The sequence below is a fragment of the Mauremys mutica genome, chromosome 2 (genome assembly GCF_020497125.1).
Source record: "Mauremys mutica isolate MM-2020 ecotype Southern chromosome 2, ASM2049712v1, whole genome shotgun sequence".
Lineage (NCBI taxonomy): Eukaryota > Metazoa > Chordata > Testudines > Geoemydidae > Mauremys > Mauremys mutica.
In genome coordinates this window covers 297,563,546-297,577,622 of record NC_059073.1, presented here as the reverse complement: position 1 = coordinate 297,577,622, position 14,077 = coordinate 297,563,546, and the positions used below count along the sequence as shown (strand labels likewise).

General features: G+C 44.2%; 1 protein-coding gene across 1 annotated transcript; it reads right to left on the bottom strand.

Moving 5' to 3' along the window:
- Positions 1-1,166: 1,166 nt before the first annotated feature.
- Positions 1,167-13,770, bottom strand: LOC123363326 (GTPase IMAP family member 4-like). The gene is made up of 2 exons (XM_045004184.1): positions 13,716-13,770; positions 1,167-3,327 (listed from the first exon to the last, which is right to left on the bottom strand). Exons 1-2 carry the CDS (start codon positions 13,768-13,770, stop codon positions 2,273-2,275), a joined length of 1,110 nt encoding a protein of 369 aa, XP_044860119.1. The 3' UTR covers positions 1,167-2,272.
- Positions 13,771-14,077: the final 307 nt, after the last annotated feature.

Sequence of the window (14,077 nt, the reverse complement as noted above, 5' to 3'; positions counted from 1 at the left end):
AATAGTTGTTAGGTATCTAAATACCTTTGGAGATCTGAGCCTGAATCTTTACTGAGAATTTCCATTAAGTAATTAGGCAAATCCTTGGGCCTGAATTCATAAATCCATAGATCTTAGGCCAGGAGGGACGGTGATGATCAACTAGTTTGCCCTCCTGAATGGCACAGGCCATAAAGCCTCACCCAGTAATTTCGGCATCAAACCCATCACTTCAGTTTAGCCTATAATGTATCTTTTAGAAGATGCACCATATGCCTGGGTAAATTATCCCAGTGGTTAATAACCCTCAAGACTAAAACTTTGTGCTTTATTTCTAATCTGAATGCTTATAAATTCGACTAGATCAGTGGGTCTCAAGCTTTTTTTTTCATGGACTACTTGAAAAATGCTGAGGGTCTCAGGGGATCACTTAATTATCCTTCCAAATGTTGTTTGTGCCATTAGCGAACTATTGTAAAGTGCTTTGGATAAAAGCGCTATATATAAAAAACCCTTAATAATAATGAACTATCCCTCTCGCATGCATACTCTCTGCACACACAGCTCAGCTTTAACATGCTGAACAAATCTAGGAGTCAACCAGAAATAGTCATGCTCTCCTCACAAATATTCATACAATATTTCCCTGCTCTGCTCTGTAGAGCCCTGCGCGGATACAAAAGGTATATCTGTGGATGCAATAATCAGATATTAGCGGAGCTTCAGGGCTCTACTGGGAACCACAGTGGGGAAAGCAGCAGAACATCAGTCCACCACTCCCAGAAACCAACGCCCAGTGCCGGCAGCTCCGCCGGTGTGGCTGTACCGCCCCCAGCCCCGCTCACTGGGGCTGGAACCAGGCTCACACTAGTGTGTGCAAGTGGCTTGCACACCTCTAGACAGGAGACACAGGCTGCAGACTGCTGAATGGAAGGGATTACTGCCCAGGCTAGGAGGTGGCACAGCCATGCTGGAGGAGCTGCTGGTGCAGGGCGCTGGCTTCTGGGAGCGGCCCAACATGCTGCTGTTTCACAGCTGTAATTCACTGTAGAGATCTGCAGCTCCGCTGATCTATGATTGATATGTGGGGATATCCACATCCATGGATATCAGTTCTGTATCCACGCAGGGCTCTACTGCTCTGGACTCTCCCCCATCTGTCCACATCTTTCCTAAATTGTGGTGCCCGGAATTGGACACAGGACTCCGTCTAGGGCCTCACCAGTGCTGAGTAGAGCAGGACAGTTACTTCCTGTGTCTTACATATGACCCTCCTGTTAATACACCCCAGAATCGCATGAGCCTTTTTGGCAGCTGTGTCACATTACTGACTCGCGTTCAGTTTGTGATCCACTATAATCGCCCAGATCCTTTTCAGCACTACTACCACCTAAACAGTTATTCCCCATGTTGTAGCTGTGCATTTGATTTTTCCTTCCTAAGTGAAGTACTTTGCACTTGTCTTTATTTTTATTGAATTTCATCTTGTTGAATTCAGACCAATTCTCCAATTTCTCAAGGTCATTTTGAATTTTAAACCTGTCCTCTAAAGTGCTTGTAACCTTTCCCAGCTCAGTGTCATTTGCAAATTTTATAAGCGTACTCTCTAATCCAGTATCATTATTTGTCAGTCCACCACCTTTTGTGTCATCTGCTAATTTTACCAGCACTATTTCTAAATCAATTAAAAAGATACTGTTACTGTATAGCACTGGGCCAAGAACAGATCCCTGTAGAATTCTACTAGAAACACGACCAAGGATGATGATTCCTTATGTAGAGTTAAATCTTGTGATCCGTTAACCAGTTTTTAATTCAGCTAATATTGGCAACAATGATTTTGAATAGTATTATTGTTTTTTTCAGCAGAGTTTCATGAAATATTATGTCAAATCAATTGACTGATCATCATTATTAGCCAATTAGTGCAGGGATTTGTTTAATACTGTTAATGAGAAATAACTATAGAATGATTATGGAAATAACTTACCCATAACCAATCACAGAGTAGGGTATTTCATAATTAGGAAAAAATGTAGGTACACTTCAGTGACAGGACAGCATCCCTATTCTCTGACTGACTGAGATATTTCCATTTCCGCATAATAAGAAATACATATTTATGGATGATTTTATTCATGCTTATTCAGTTGTCCCATGCTACTCTGACTGTGAAGTTAACAGAAGAACTAGACATGACACTTCAGAGACTCTAGAATCACAATGGGGTGAAACCTCATTAATAACAAATCAGATTAAACCACAGGGGGAAATGCAAAGAAACATAATTCATTTACCACCAAGATGGAATATAATTGCCAAATGTATCCCAGCCTGGCAAACATGAATATACCCAAAGACACAGATTCCAAATCGCACTCACTATGCTATGACTATTCTCAGCTTCTTCTCTGATTTGTTTTTGTTTTCCCTCATAACATTTCTGTATTCCTTCCAACTCTTTCAGCAGCTTTTGCTCCATGGCTTCCATTTCTTTTTGTTTCATGTGCTTCAGCTGCAGGAAAGCATCTTCTTTAACCTTCTCCTGTTTTTCAAGTTTTTCCTTTAATTCCTCTTCTCTCAGGTTTGACTCTTCCATTATCTTCTTACACTTCTCCGAAAAGCACTGTATTATTTCTTCTCTCTTTCTTTCCATCTCTTCTCTGTACATTTTCTGTAACTCATCCATTTTTAATTGGAGCATCTTCTCAACATATTGGTAAGTCTCATTTGTATATCGGCCTCCATTCTTCTGTTCCATTCTTTCCATCAGTCCCATCAGCTCCTCAACCTGGGCATCCTGTTCTGTTCCTGTTGCTTTGTTGTTGAAAGCGCAGTATCGGTTCCCACACTTATCAATTAGCCTTTGAAGATCTCTGTTATCTGGATGTGTTACGTAGTCACTCAATGAGCCATCCCCTAAATCTTCCTTTCGGGTGAATAAGATAATGACGTGTTTCATTACCTCAGCTCCAAAAATCTCTTGCACTCGCTGCACTGCGTCCTTGTCTTCCTCAGTGAAACGGCCCAGCTGGGTCACCAGCACCAGGGCATGGGGGCCTGGAGAGGAGAGCACAATACAGCGACAGATCTCACGGGAGGTTTCTTCATCAGGTACCTTTGTGTCCAAAATGGCAGAAGTATCGATAACCACCACCACCTCCCTCCCATTCCAGCTCCTGCTCCCTTTAACACATTTCTCAGTTACTGGCTTCACACTGAGTTTGGAGTCAAACACTCTCTGGCCCAGGATGGTGTTCCCTGTTGCACTTTTCCCAGCTCCAGTTTTACCAACAAGGATGATTTTCAGTTCAGGTTTTCCAGGGTATTGGTCACCATTGCCTGGGGCTGTTGGAACAAATAGGAGAGAATTGACACATCACTGCAACATTCCCAGAGTAAAGATTATTTAGGAGTTCTCTTTCTGGAATAAAAAATGTTTTAACCCTTAAAGAGCTGTTTAAAAAACACTACTCTTACTGACATGTCATAACATAATAGTTGAAATATTCTATCATATTTATTTTAAATCAGTAAGATCAGCTGCTGCACATGGCTAGTTGAACATTCTTATCTTCTTTCTGGATCAAAGTGTCTCCTGTTTATGTTCCAGTGGAACAATTTGGCTCCGTGTGCATGACTATTACTGACGTAATGAAATAAGGTAAAAACAATACAGATATAAAAATGAAAACACTCCACAAACTAAGAGAAAATTCAGAGTGAAAACCAATTTTGCAACATCCTGCAACATGGAAATTCAGAGTTTTGAGTAGCTCTAGCAGAGAGCTTATGCAAAGTCAAGGCAGGCCCAGAATCCAGCTCTCGAACTAGTTTAGTGAACCCCAGTTTTATCCTGTGCACCAATTTCCTTTTCAAACAGATTACAGTAGATTGTGACATTCTACCTCAACCACTATAATCTCCACTCCTCCCCCATGGCCACAGGTAGAATCCAGGATTCCTTATAACCAATAGTCTGTTGCTGACGAGTAAATAGTTGTGTAACACGCTCGCAAAGTGTATCAAGTCCTCACTCCCATAATGCAAGTAATAAGGGTCTAAAACAGCAGTGTTCAATAGAAATTTGATGCTAGCCACACTTGTGGTTTTGAATTTTTCTTATTAGCCACATTATAAAAAAGCCACATGCATTAGCCACAATTCAATAGCCTAGTAGCCACATGTGGCTAGTGGCAAACATATTGGACACCGCTGATTCTAAAATATAAATTAGATCAAAGGATTCAAACCTGTTACTGATCTTTGGGGGGTTGGTATGGTTTTATATATACCTCTAGAAATAAAGAATGTCAGCCATACCTACAGGACGGGGGACACTAACCTGGGAAGCAGAGACTCTGAAAAATATTTGGGGGTCATGGTGAATAATCAGCTGAACATGAGCTCCCAGTGTGACACTGGGGCCAAAAAAACTTATGTGATCCTGGGATGAATTTGGCACTGTTGAGATTGCAGCTGGAATACGACACGCAGTTCTGGTGCCTACAATTCAAGAAGGCTGTTGAAAAATTAGAGAGAGGTCAGACAAGAGCCAGGAGATTGACTAAAGGATTAGAAAACCTGCCTTACTGTGATTGATCTCTTCGAACAGGGGCTGCTAACAGGGAGTTTCGCAAGGGAGTTCTCCAGGTGAAGGAGGAGCAAATACAGCATCTGTGGGGTAAGTGACTGTCTGTAGTGTGTGTTTGTTTGTGTTTGGGGGTTACTTGCTGTGTGCTGAGCTTGTGTTTGTCAGTCTGTTTGTTTGTTTGGTTTGTGGAGGACAGGAAATAATTAATAAAGGTTTGAAGGGATCTTAATGTATGTTAGTTAAATTAGCGTGAGTTAGGCTAGCTGTGACCCTAATGATGTGAGATTTGTAGAAGTAAGATAATGTGGAACAGAGTGAACTGTGTGAAAAGTCATTACGACCTTGCAATATGCAGTCTTGTTTTTTTCTAGTAGTGAAGACAAATAAGATAGCAAATAGGCTTATGTATAAACAAATGCAAATGTTTTCTTTTTACTGTCTCCAGGATTGCTAGCTATTGTCTGTAACAAAGGTATAAATGCTTGCTGTGATTGTTTACTAATTGAGAGAGACCTGTCCGGGACAAGGGGCAACCCTGTTTCCTAGGACACTCTCTCCCTCTATTGTAATTACTGGAGAAAGAATAAAGTATTTGATTTTGCTGCACCCAAACAAAAAGCGAGAACTGAGTTTTTCTTCGACAGGTTGGTTGAAGGACCGTGTGCTCTGGCTGGCAGTTGGAGGCTGTGAGCTTCAAAGGAAGGTTTGAAAGCTAGAAGCCTCTGGTAATTGGCTGAGCCTTAATCAGTGGGCGGGGCATTCACTCAGGCCAGGGCTTTATAAAGCCACGCACAAGTGACCAGGGACTGCTAACAGGGAGTTTCGCAAGGGAGTTTGGAAGGGGAATGGGAAGGGAGCAGGGGTCCCTTGTTGGTCGTATCTGCGCCCCTTTAATCCCCTTAAAACCTATAAACCAAACTACATTCAAAATCTTTTTCTTTAAACCACCCTTTCACCAACTAGGAGACAATGCAGGCAGAAGCCCAGCAGCAGAGTGGGGGCTATCCAGTTTATTGCGTTGAGTGTTGCATGTATGATTACCTGCCCTGTGGGCGGGTGGCGTATGTGTGCAGTCAGTGCAAGGAGCTCTGGAGTAGTCAACATGGTTTCTGTAAAGGGAAATCGTGTCTTACTAATCTATTAGAGTTCTTTGAAGGGGTCAACAAAGTCAACAGTGTGCCCTTGTTGCCAAGAAGGCTAATGGCATTTTGGGTTGTATAAGTAGGGGCATTTCCAGCAGATCGAGGGATGTGATCATTCCCCTCTATTCAGCACTGGTGAGGCCTCATTTGGAGTACTGTGTCCAGTTTTGGGCCCCACACTACAAGAAGGATGTGGATAAATTGGAAAGAGTCCAGCGGAGGGCAACAAAAATGATTAGGGGGCTGGAGCACATGACGTATGAGGAGAGGCTGAGGGAACTGGGATTGTTTAGTTTGCAGAAGAGAAGAATGAGGGGGGATTTGATAGCTGCTTTCAACTACCTGAAAGGGGGTTCCAAAGAGGATGGATCTAGACTGTTCTCAGTGGTAGAAGATGACAGAACAAGTAGCAATGGTCTCAAGTTGCAGAGGGGAAGGTTTAGGTTGGACATTAGGAAAAACTTTTTCATGAGTAGGGTGGTGAAGAATTGGAATGGGTTCCCTAGGGAGGTGTTGGAATCTCCTTCCTTAGAGGTTTTTAAGGTCAGGCTTGACAAAGCCCTGGCTGGGATGATTTAGTTGGGTTTGGTCCTGCTTTGAGCAGGGGGTTGGACTAGATGACCTCCTGAGGTCCCTTCCAACCCCGAGATTCTATGATTCTATGATTTAGCCAAGCAGGGGGGTTGGGCGTGATTGGTGCTGAGCTTTTTCGCGTTTGGCTTGCTGGGATCTTCCCTGCTACCAGCCACACGGTGGGGGGGAGGGTGGGGGGTTCCAAAGAGGATGGATCTAGACTGTTCTACCAGCCACGCGGTGGGGCGAGGGGTAAAGCGATCATCCCAGAGAATTGGATGGGGGCGGTTCTGGTGCTGCACGTTAACAGGAAAGAAGCAGCACTCAACAGGCTTTGCTTGCTATTTGGGAAAGGAGGGTGCTGGATATATGAAGGCTGCAGAAGCTGAAAGACAATGGCTTACCATGGCCGCATGCAAGCCGAATTCTGATGCCCGGACCTGCGACTGTGATGTCTAACACCCAAGCCGCAGGCACTCAATATTAAGATGCAAAATGCGACTTTGTAGTGAGATCACATGTTCTATGTAAGGTGAATAGTGTTGTTCACCGTGAAAGAGTATAATCGTTGTTCTGTAAAATGTATCTTTTTAAATACTTCTCTCCCTTTTGTTCTCTCTCCTTCCTGCAGCTGCACATTTTTAAAGTCTTCCTCCTCCATCCCGAAGGCTATCTCAGATAAGGCGGCGGAAAAAAAAAGACGTGAGACGAAATGTTCTCGGAAATCATGGAAGTGACCCACAATGAAAGAGCTCATCTGAATGAGTGGAAGGATGTGGTATCAAAATACAGGAAAGATGCCAGTGACCTTGGGAACAGGAGGGACCAACGTGAGGATAGGAGAGATGCTCGAGATGAGAGGTGGCAGCAGGAAGATCTGAGGTGTCGGGATGCAAGTCTGGGGCTGCTGCGTGATCAAACGGACATGCTCCGGCGTCTGGTGGAGCTTCAGGAACAGCAGCAGGATCACAGAGTGCCGCTGCAGCCCCTGTATAACCACCCTCCCCCCTCACCATGTTCCTTAGCCTCCTCACCCACCAGACGACTAAGAACATGTGGGGGGAGGCTCCGTGCACCCGCCCATTCCACCCCAGTGGACAGCCCAACCAAAAGGCTCTCATTATTTTGAAATTTTTTTAGTGGCCTTTTCCTTCCCTCCTATCCTCCTCCCAAACCCCACCCGGGTTACCTTGTCAGTTCTCTCCCTCTTTTTATAATTAATTAATAATGAATACATGATTTTTAAACGAGAGTGACTTTATTTCCTTAGGAAGCAAGCGGTAATCAAAGGGGGGGGGTGGCTTACAGGGAATGAGTCAATTGTTGGCAGGGGTTCATCAAGGAGAAACAAACACAACAGTCACACTGTACCCTGGCCCGTGATGAAACTGGTTTTCAAAGCTTCTCTGATGCGCACCGCTTCCTGGTGTGCTCTTCTAATCGCCCTGGTGTCTGGCTGCACGTAATCAGCGGCCAGGTGATTTGCCTCAGCCTCCCACCCCGCCATAAAGGTCTCCCCCTTACTCTCACAGAGATTGTGGAGCACACAGCAAGCAGCAATAACAATGGGGACATTGGTTTGGCTGAGGTCTGAGCAAGTCAGTAATGTGCGCCAGCGCGCCTTTAAATGTCCAAATGCACATTCTACCACCATTCTGCACTTGCTCAGCCTGTAGTTGAACAGCTCCTGACTACTGTCCAGGCTGCCTGTGTATGGCTTCATGAGCCATGGCATCAAGGGGTAGGCTGGGTCCCCCAGGATAACGACAGGCATTTCAACATCCCCAACTTATTTTCTGGTCTGGGAAGTAACTCTCTTGCTGCGGCCGTTTAAACAGAGTAGTGCTTCTGAAGACGCAAGCGTCATGAACCCTTCCCAGCCATTCCACGTGGATGTTGGTGAAACGTCCCTTGTGATCCACCAGTGCTTGCAGCACCATTGAGAAGTACCCCTTGCGGTTTACGTACTGGGTGCCCTGGCGCGGCGGTGCCAAGATAGGGATATGGGTTTCATCTATCGCCCCCCCCCACAGTTAGGGAATCCCATTGCAGCAAAGCCATCCACTATGGCCTGCACGTTTCCCAGAGTCACAACCTTTCGTAGCAGCAGCTTAATGATTGCTTTGGCTACTTGCATCACAGCAGTCCCCACAGTAGATTTGCCCACTCCAAATTGATTCCCAACTGACCGGTAGCTGTCTGGCACTGCAAGCTTCCAGAGGGCTATCGCCACTCGCTTCTCAACTGTGAGGGCTGCTCTCATCTTGGTATTCTGGCATTTCAGGGCAGGGGAAAGCAAGTCACAAAGTTCCATGAAAGTGCCCTTACGCATGCGAAAGTTTCGCAGCCACTGGGAATCGTCCCACACCTGCAACACTATGCGGTCCCACCAGTCTGTGCTTGTTTCCCGGGCCCAAAATCGGGGTTCAATGGCTAGAACCTGCCCCATTACCAGCAGGATCTCCAAAGCGCAGGGGCCCGCGATTTGAGAGAATTCTGTGTCCATGTCTTCATCACTCTCGTCGCCGCTCTGTCATAGCCGCCTCCTCCTCGCCTGGCTTTGCAGGTCCTGGTTCAGCATAGACTGCACGAGAATGCCCGAGGTGTTTACAATGTCCATGATTGCTGTCTTGAGCTCAGCAGGGTCCATGCTTGCCTTGGTATGGCATCTGCACAGTTCACCCAGAGAAAAAGGCGCAAAACAGTTGTCTGCTACTTGCACGGAGGGAGGGGTGAGGCTGCACCCAGAACCACCCGCGACGATGTTTTTTGCCCCATCAGGCACTGGGATCTCAACCCAGAATTCCAATGGGTGGGGAAGACTGCGGGAACTATGAGACAGCTACAGGATAGCTACCCACAGTGCAACGCTCCGGAAATCGACACTAGCCTCGGTACATGGATGCACACCGCCGAATTAATGTGCTTAGTGTGGCCACGTGCACTCGACTTTATACAATCTGTTTTAAAAAACCGGTTTCTGTAAAATCTGAATAATCCCATAGTGTAGACATACCTTTAGAAACAGTCTTCTAATTTCCAACCTGAATATGCTCCTGGCCATATAAATAAAAAGAAACCAAGGAAAGAAGAAGTGGGAGTACTAAACCCTGAGGATGGGGTGGAGACTAAAGATACTCTGGGCATGGACCAACTCCTAAACGAATACTTACCTCAGTTTTAAATAAGGGTAATGAGGAACCTAAGGGTAGTGGCAGAGTGGCTAATGGAAATGAGGATAGGGAAGTAGAAATACCACATCTGAAGTGGAAGTCAAACTTAAACAGTTAAACAATACTAAATCAGGGGGCCCAGATCATCTCCATCCAAGAATATTAAAGGAACTGACACATGAAATTGCAAGCCAAATAGCAAGGATTTTTAATGAATCTGTAAACTCAGGGGGTCGTACCCTAAGATTGGAGAATTGCTAATATAGTACCTATTTTTGAGAAAGGGGAAACTGTAGGTCTTTTAGTTTGACCTCAGTGGTACACAAGGTCTTGGAACAAATTTTGAAAGAGAAAGTATTAAGGACATAGAGGGAAATGGTAGTTGGGATAAAATACAAATGGAAGATCTTGCCTAGCCAATCTGATCTCTCTCTTTGAGAAGATAACAGATTTTTTTAGAGAAAGGAAATGCAGCAGACCTAATATGCCTGGATTTAATAATGCATTTGATAGAGTTCACATAAGAAATCATTAGTTACATTGGAGAAGATGGGGATTAATATGAGAATTGAAAGGTGGATAAATAACTAGTGGAATGCTGTATGATTGAAATATGACCATTTATTTTATTAATATTACCTCTGTTAGACAATTGCAACAAAACTTGTACAAAATATATCATGTAAGATGTCAGTGGAAAAATTATGATTCCATAAGATGATTATCCTGTTTAAATCCATGTATCATCAATAAGAACAGGAGTACTTGTGGCACCTTAAAGACTAACAAATTTATTTTAGCATGAGCTTTCGTGAGCTGCAGCTCATTTCTTCGGATGCATAGAATGGAACACACAGACAGGAGATATTTATACATACAGAGAACATGAAAAGGTGGAAGTATGCATACCAACAGGAAGAATCTAATCAATTGAGATGAGCTAATCAAGATTAGATTCTTCCTGTTGGTATGCATACTTCCACCTTTTCATGTTCTCTGTATGTATAAATATCTCCTGTCTGTGTGTTCCATTCTATGCATCCGAAGAAGTGAGCTACAGCTCACGAAAGCTCATGCTAAAATAAATTTGTTAGTCTTTAAGGTGCCACAAGTACTCCTGTTCTTTTTGCGGATACAGACTAACACGGATGCTATTCTGAAAAATGTATCATCAATGTATCTGAAGTTATGAATATCTGTGTCTCAATATCTGCATATGTTCCTGGGGTAACACCCATCAGGTAATATCTACATCAAAGCCAGACAGCTTTGTGTTGATGGCCCATCAAAGGCAATTAACTCTCACAATCAGCCATAGAAGAAACTCATTCTGCCCAGATGGCTCTTCCTGCAGACAACTTAGCCTCAAAGTGGCCAATGGCTGCCCCTGTGCATCAGCAATCCATGTAAGAGCAGGTGACTTGCTCATGTGACCCTGGACTCCATCTTGTGCCGGTAATTTTCCACAAACTGTGCTGTGAGCTTTGTTTTGCGACAGTAAAATTCCAAGCACATGGGAAAGGGTATAAAAGACCGCTGAATCATCTCCATGTTGTCTCTTTCCTGCTCTGATTCTCTGGACTGTGGATTTACAACTAAAAGGAGCACATTGAACTTTGGAAGCTACCAGAGACTTTACATGTCAACAGTTTATTCCATCACTGCTTCAAACCTGATGCAAGAAATTTGCAATGATTTATGTATATTATCTATTAACCATTTTAACTCTCTTCTTTCTAAATAAATGTTTAAATTTTAGTTACTAAAGGATTGGCAACAGCATGATTATTAGGTAAAATCTGAGTTACAGATTGACCTGGCTATATGGCTGAACTCTTGAGATCAGAAAGACCCTTTCATTAAATTGGTTTTCAGTAACCACGCATCATAATGTCTAGTGTCTGGGTGATGAAATAAGGACTGGAATACGTAAGGAGACTGCATTTTTGATGTCTCGTTAACTAGTGTAGTGAGATAGAAGTTTTCTTGCTGGCAGGGGGGCTCTAGATATTTCGCCGCCCCAAGCACAGCGGCATGCCGCGGGAGGCGCTCTGCCGGTCGCGCGGCTCCGGTGGACCTCCCGCAGGCGTGCCTGTGGAGGGTCCGCTGGTCCCACGGCTCCACCGAAGCTGCGCGGGACCAGTGGACCCTCCACAGGCACGCCTGCGGGAGGTCCACCAGAGCCGCCTGCCGCCCTCCCAGCGACTGTCAGAGCGCCCCCTGCAACATGCCGCCCCAAGCACGTGCTTGGTGTGCTGGGGTCTGGAGCTGCCCCTGCTTGCTGGCTTGGTGTAATCTAATTGGGCAGACTATTTCTCAGCAGTTTACCTATAATCTGGTATTCTCATCTGTGACCCACTGAGGCATGGTGACAACTGGTTAAAGAGGAGGCTACAAGGGGCCATGCTGAAAGGTGAACTGTCAAGCTGGAGGGAGGTTATTAGTCGAGTTTCACAGGGATCAGTCTTGAGACCAATCTTATTTAATATATTAATAACCTTGGCACAAAAAGTGGGAGTGTGCTAGTAAAATTTGTGGATGACATAAATTTGGGAGGTATTGCCAATACAGAGGAGGAGCAGAATATCCCACAATAAGCTCTGTATGACTTTGAAAACTGGAGTAATAGAAATGAGATGAAATTTAATCGTGCAATGTGCAAGTCACACACTTTAGGGACGAACAAGAATAATGTTTGCTATAAGCTGGGGACTTATCAGTTGGAAGTGACAGAGAAGGAGAAAGACCTGGGCGTATTGGTTGGTCACAGGATAATTGAAGGGCCCAAATCCATTCATTCACTATCACTATGGAGCCCAAATCAGAATTCAACATATACATTTTATACTAATACACGTGATACATTGTTTAAAGGAAAAGACCTGTGTACTAATTGTACCATATGTTAACCTGAAACCATGGGAGGAGACATTATGTAATCTTTGGCTATTGGCTACTATGCTTATTTTGTCTTGCTACTAGACCTATCCAGGGGCTTGGAATAATGGGGAGATTGCACATCAGGACTGAGGTACATTGGCAGAGCAACAAACCTTGCACAAAATTTTCTGCCCTATATCTGGCTCTATTCAGCACTATCATCAGTCTCTTTCTTTTCCAGCTATTAATAATTCCAAAGTCATCCAAAATAAAAACAATTTAAAAACAAACAAACTGTAATAACCATAGAGGTAGCCTAAATTCCTCCCTACCTGTAAGGGGTTAAGAAGCTCAAGTACCCTGGTTGGCACCTGACCAAAGGAACCAAAAGATACTTTCAAATGGGGGGCTTTGTTTTGGGTTCTTTGTTTCTGTGGCCATTCGCTCTTGGGACTAAGAGGGACCGGACATCAATCCATGTTCTCCAAATGTTTCTGCACCAGTCTCTCATATTACAGACATTGTCAGGACCACCAGGCAGGCGTATTAGTTTATCTTTGTTTTCTCAACTTGTAAAATTCCCTTTGCTAGAGGGAGGTTTATCCCTGGTTTGTTGTAACTTTGAAACTAAGGCTACAGGGGTTTCCTCTGTGCTCTCTGAATCTTCTGCTTCTCTGTAAGGTTAACTACCAACCCAATTTTACAGAGGTGATTCTTTTACCTTTTTTTTCTTTAAATAAAAATCCTTCTTTTTAAGAACCTGACTGATTTTTCCATTGTTCTATGACCCAGGGGTTTGGGTCTGTAGTCCCTTGGTAACCAGTTGGTGAGGATATTATTCTCAAGCCTCCCCATAAAAGGGGGTGTAAGGGCTTGGGGAGATATTTTGTGAGGATAGGAACTCCTTCTCTGATTCTTTGTTAATTCACTTGGTGGTGGCAGCGTACTATCCGAGCGCAAGAATTTGTGTCTTGGGGAAGTTTTAACCTAAGCTGGTAGAAATGAGCTTAGGGGGTCTTTCATGCAGGTCCCCACATCTGTACCCAGAGTTCAGAGTGGGGAGGGAACGCTGACATAAACAAACTGTCATTTGGTCAGAAACACAGAACATCTGGTAGTCTTGGAACCCTGGATTTCCCTCTCCTGTTTGAGGAGCTCACATCTGTGCTCAGGACAGCCTATTCCCATCCAGGTGAGGAGGTGTTCATCTGTTCTGGGGAGCCACTGTAGCTGTTCAGGTGGATAAAGGTATATCTGACCGGTACGTTGAAACCTATCGTTTTTCGAATGTTCATTTTCAACTACAGGGAAAGCTGAGTAGAGCATAAAGGCAGCAGTGGGGGCACAACAAGGCCTTTGATGTCACTTTCTTACCATGGGAAAGTTCATCTCTTGTCAGATTTCCTTCTTCCATATCTGTGTGATCCATCTGTAGAAAAAACACAGACCCATTTACAAGCAGTTTAATATGGAAATTCAGAACACAGTGACGGACATGCAGGCACGGGATAATCATGTAATACCTCTTTGATGACCTCTCTTCTATACGATTGTGGGATTGGCCATGGCAGAAAATTAAACCTTCTCTTGACTCTCCCCCAGCTGCATTTCAGAAACTGCTGGCCCCAAAAATTCCTCCTGCAGTCTCAGCATAACTGCCAAGTTTTGTACAGCTCCAGGTGACATTTCTTGCAAATAATTTAAGCTAATTTGCATTAAAACATAAACTTCAACTT

Bases quoted from the DNA above. Each gene is read 5' to 3' on its own strand.
- LOC123363326 (XM_045004184.1), bottom strand. From the start codon at position 13,770: ATGGATCACACAGATATGGAAGAAGGAAATCTGACAAGAGATGAACTT. The intron at 3,328-13,715 runs GTAAGAAAGTGA...TTGTTCCAACAG, and splicing joins AAGAGATGAACTTTCCCATG to CCCCAGGCAATGGTGACCAA.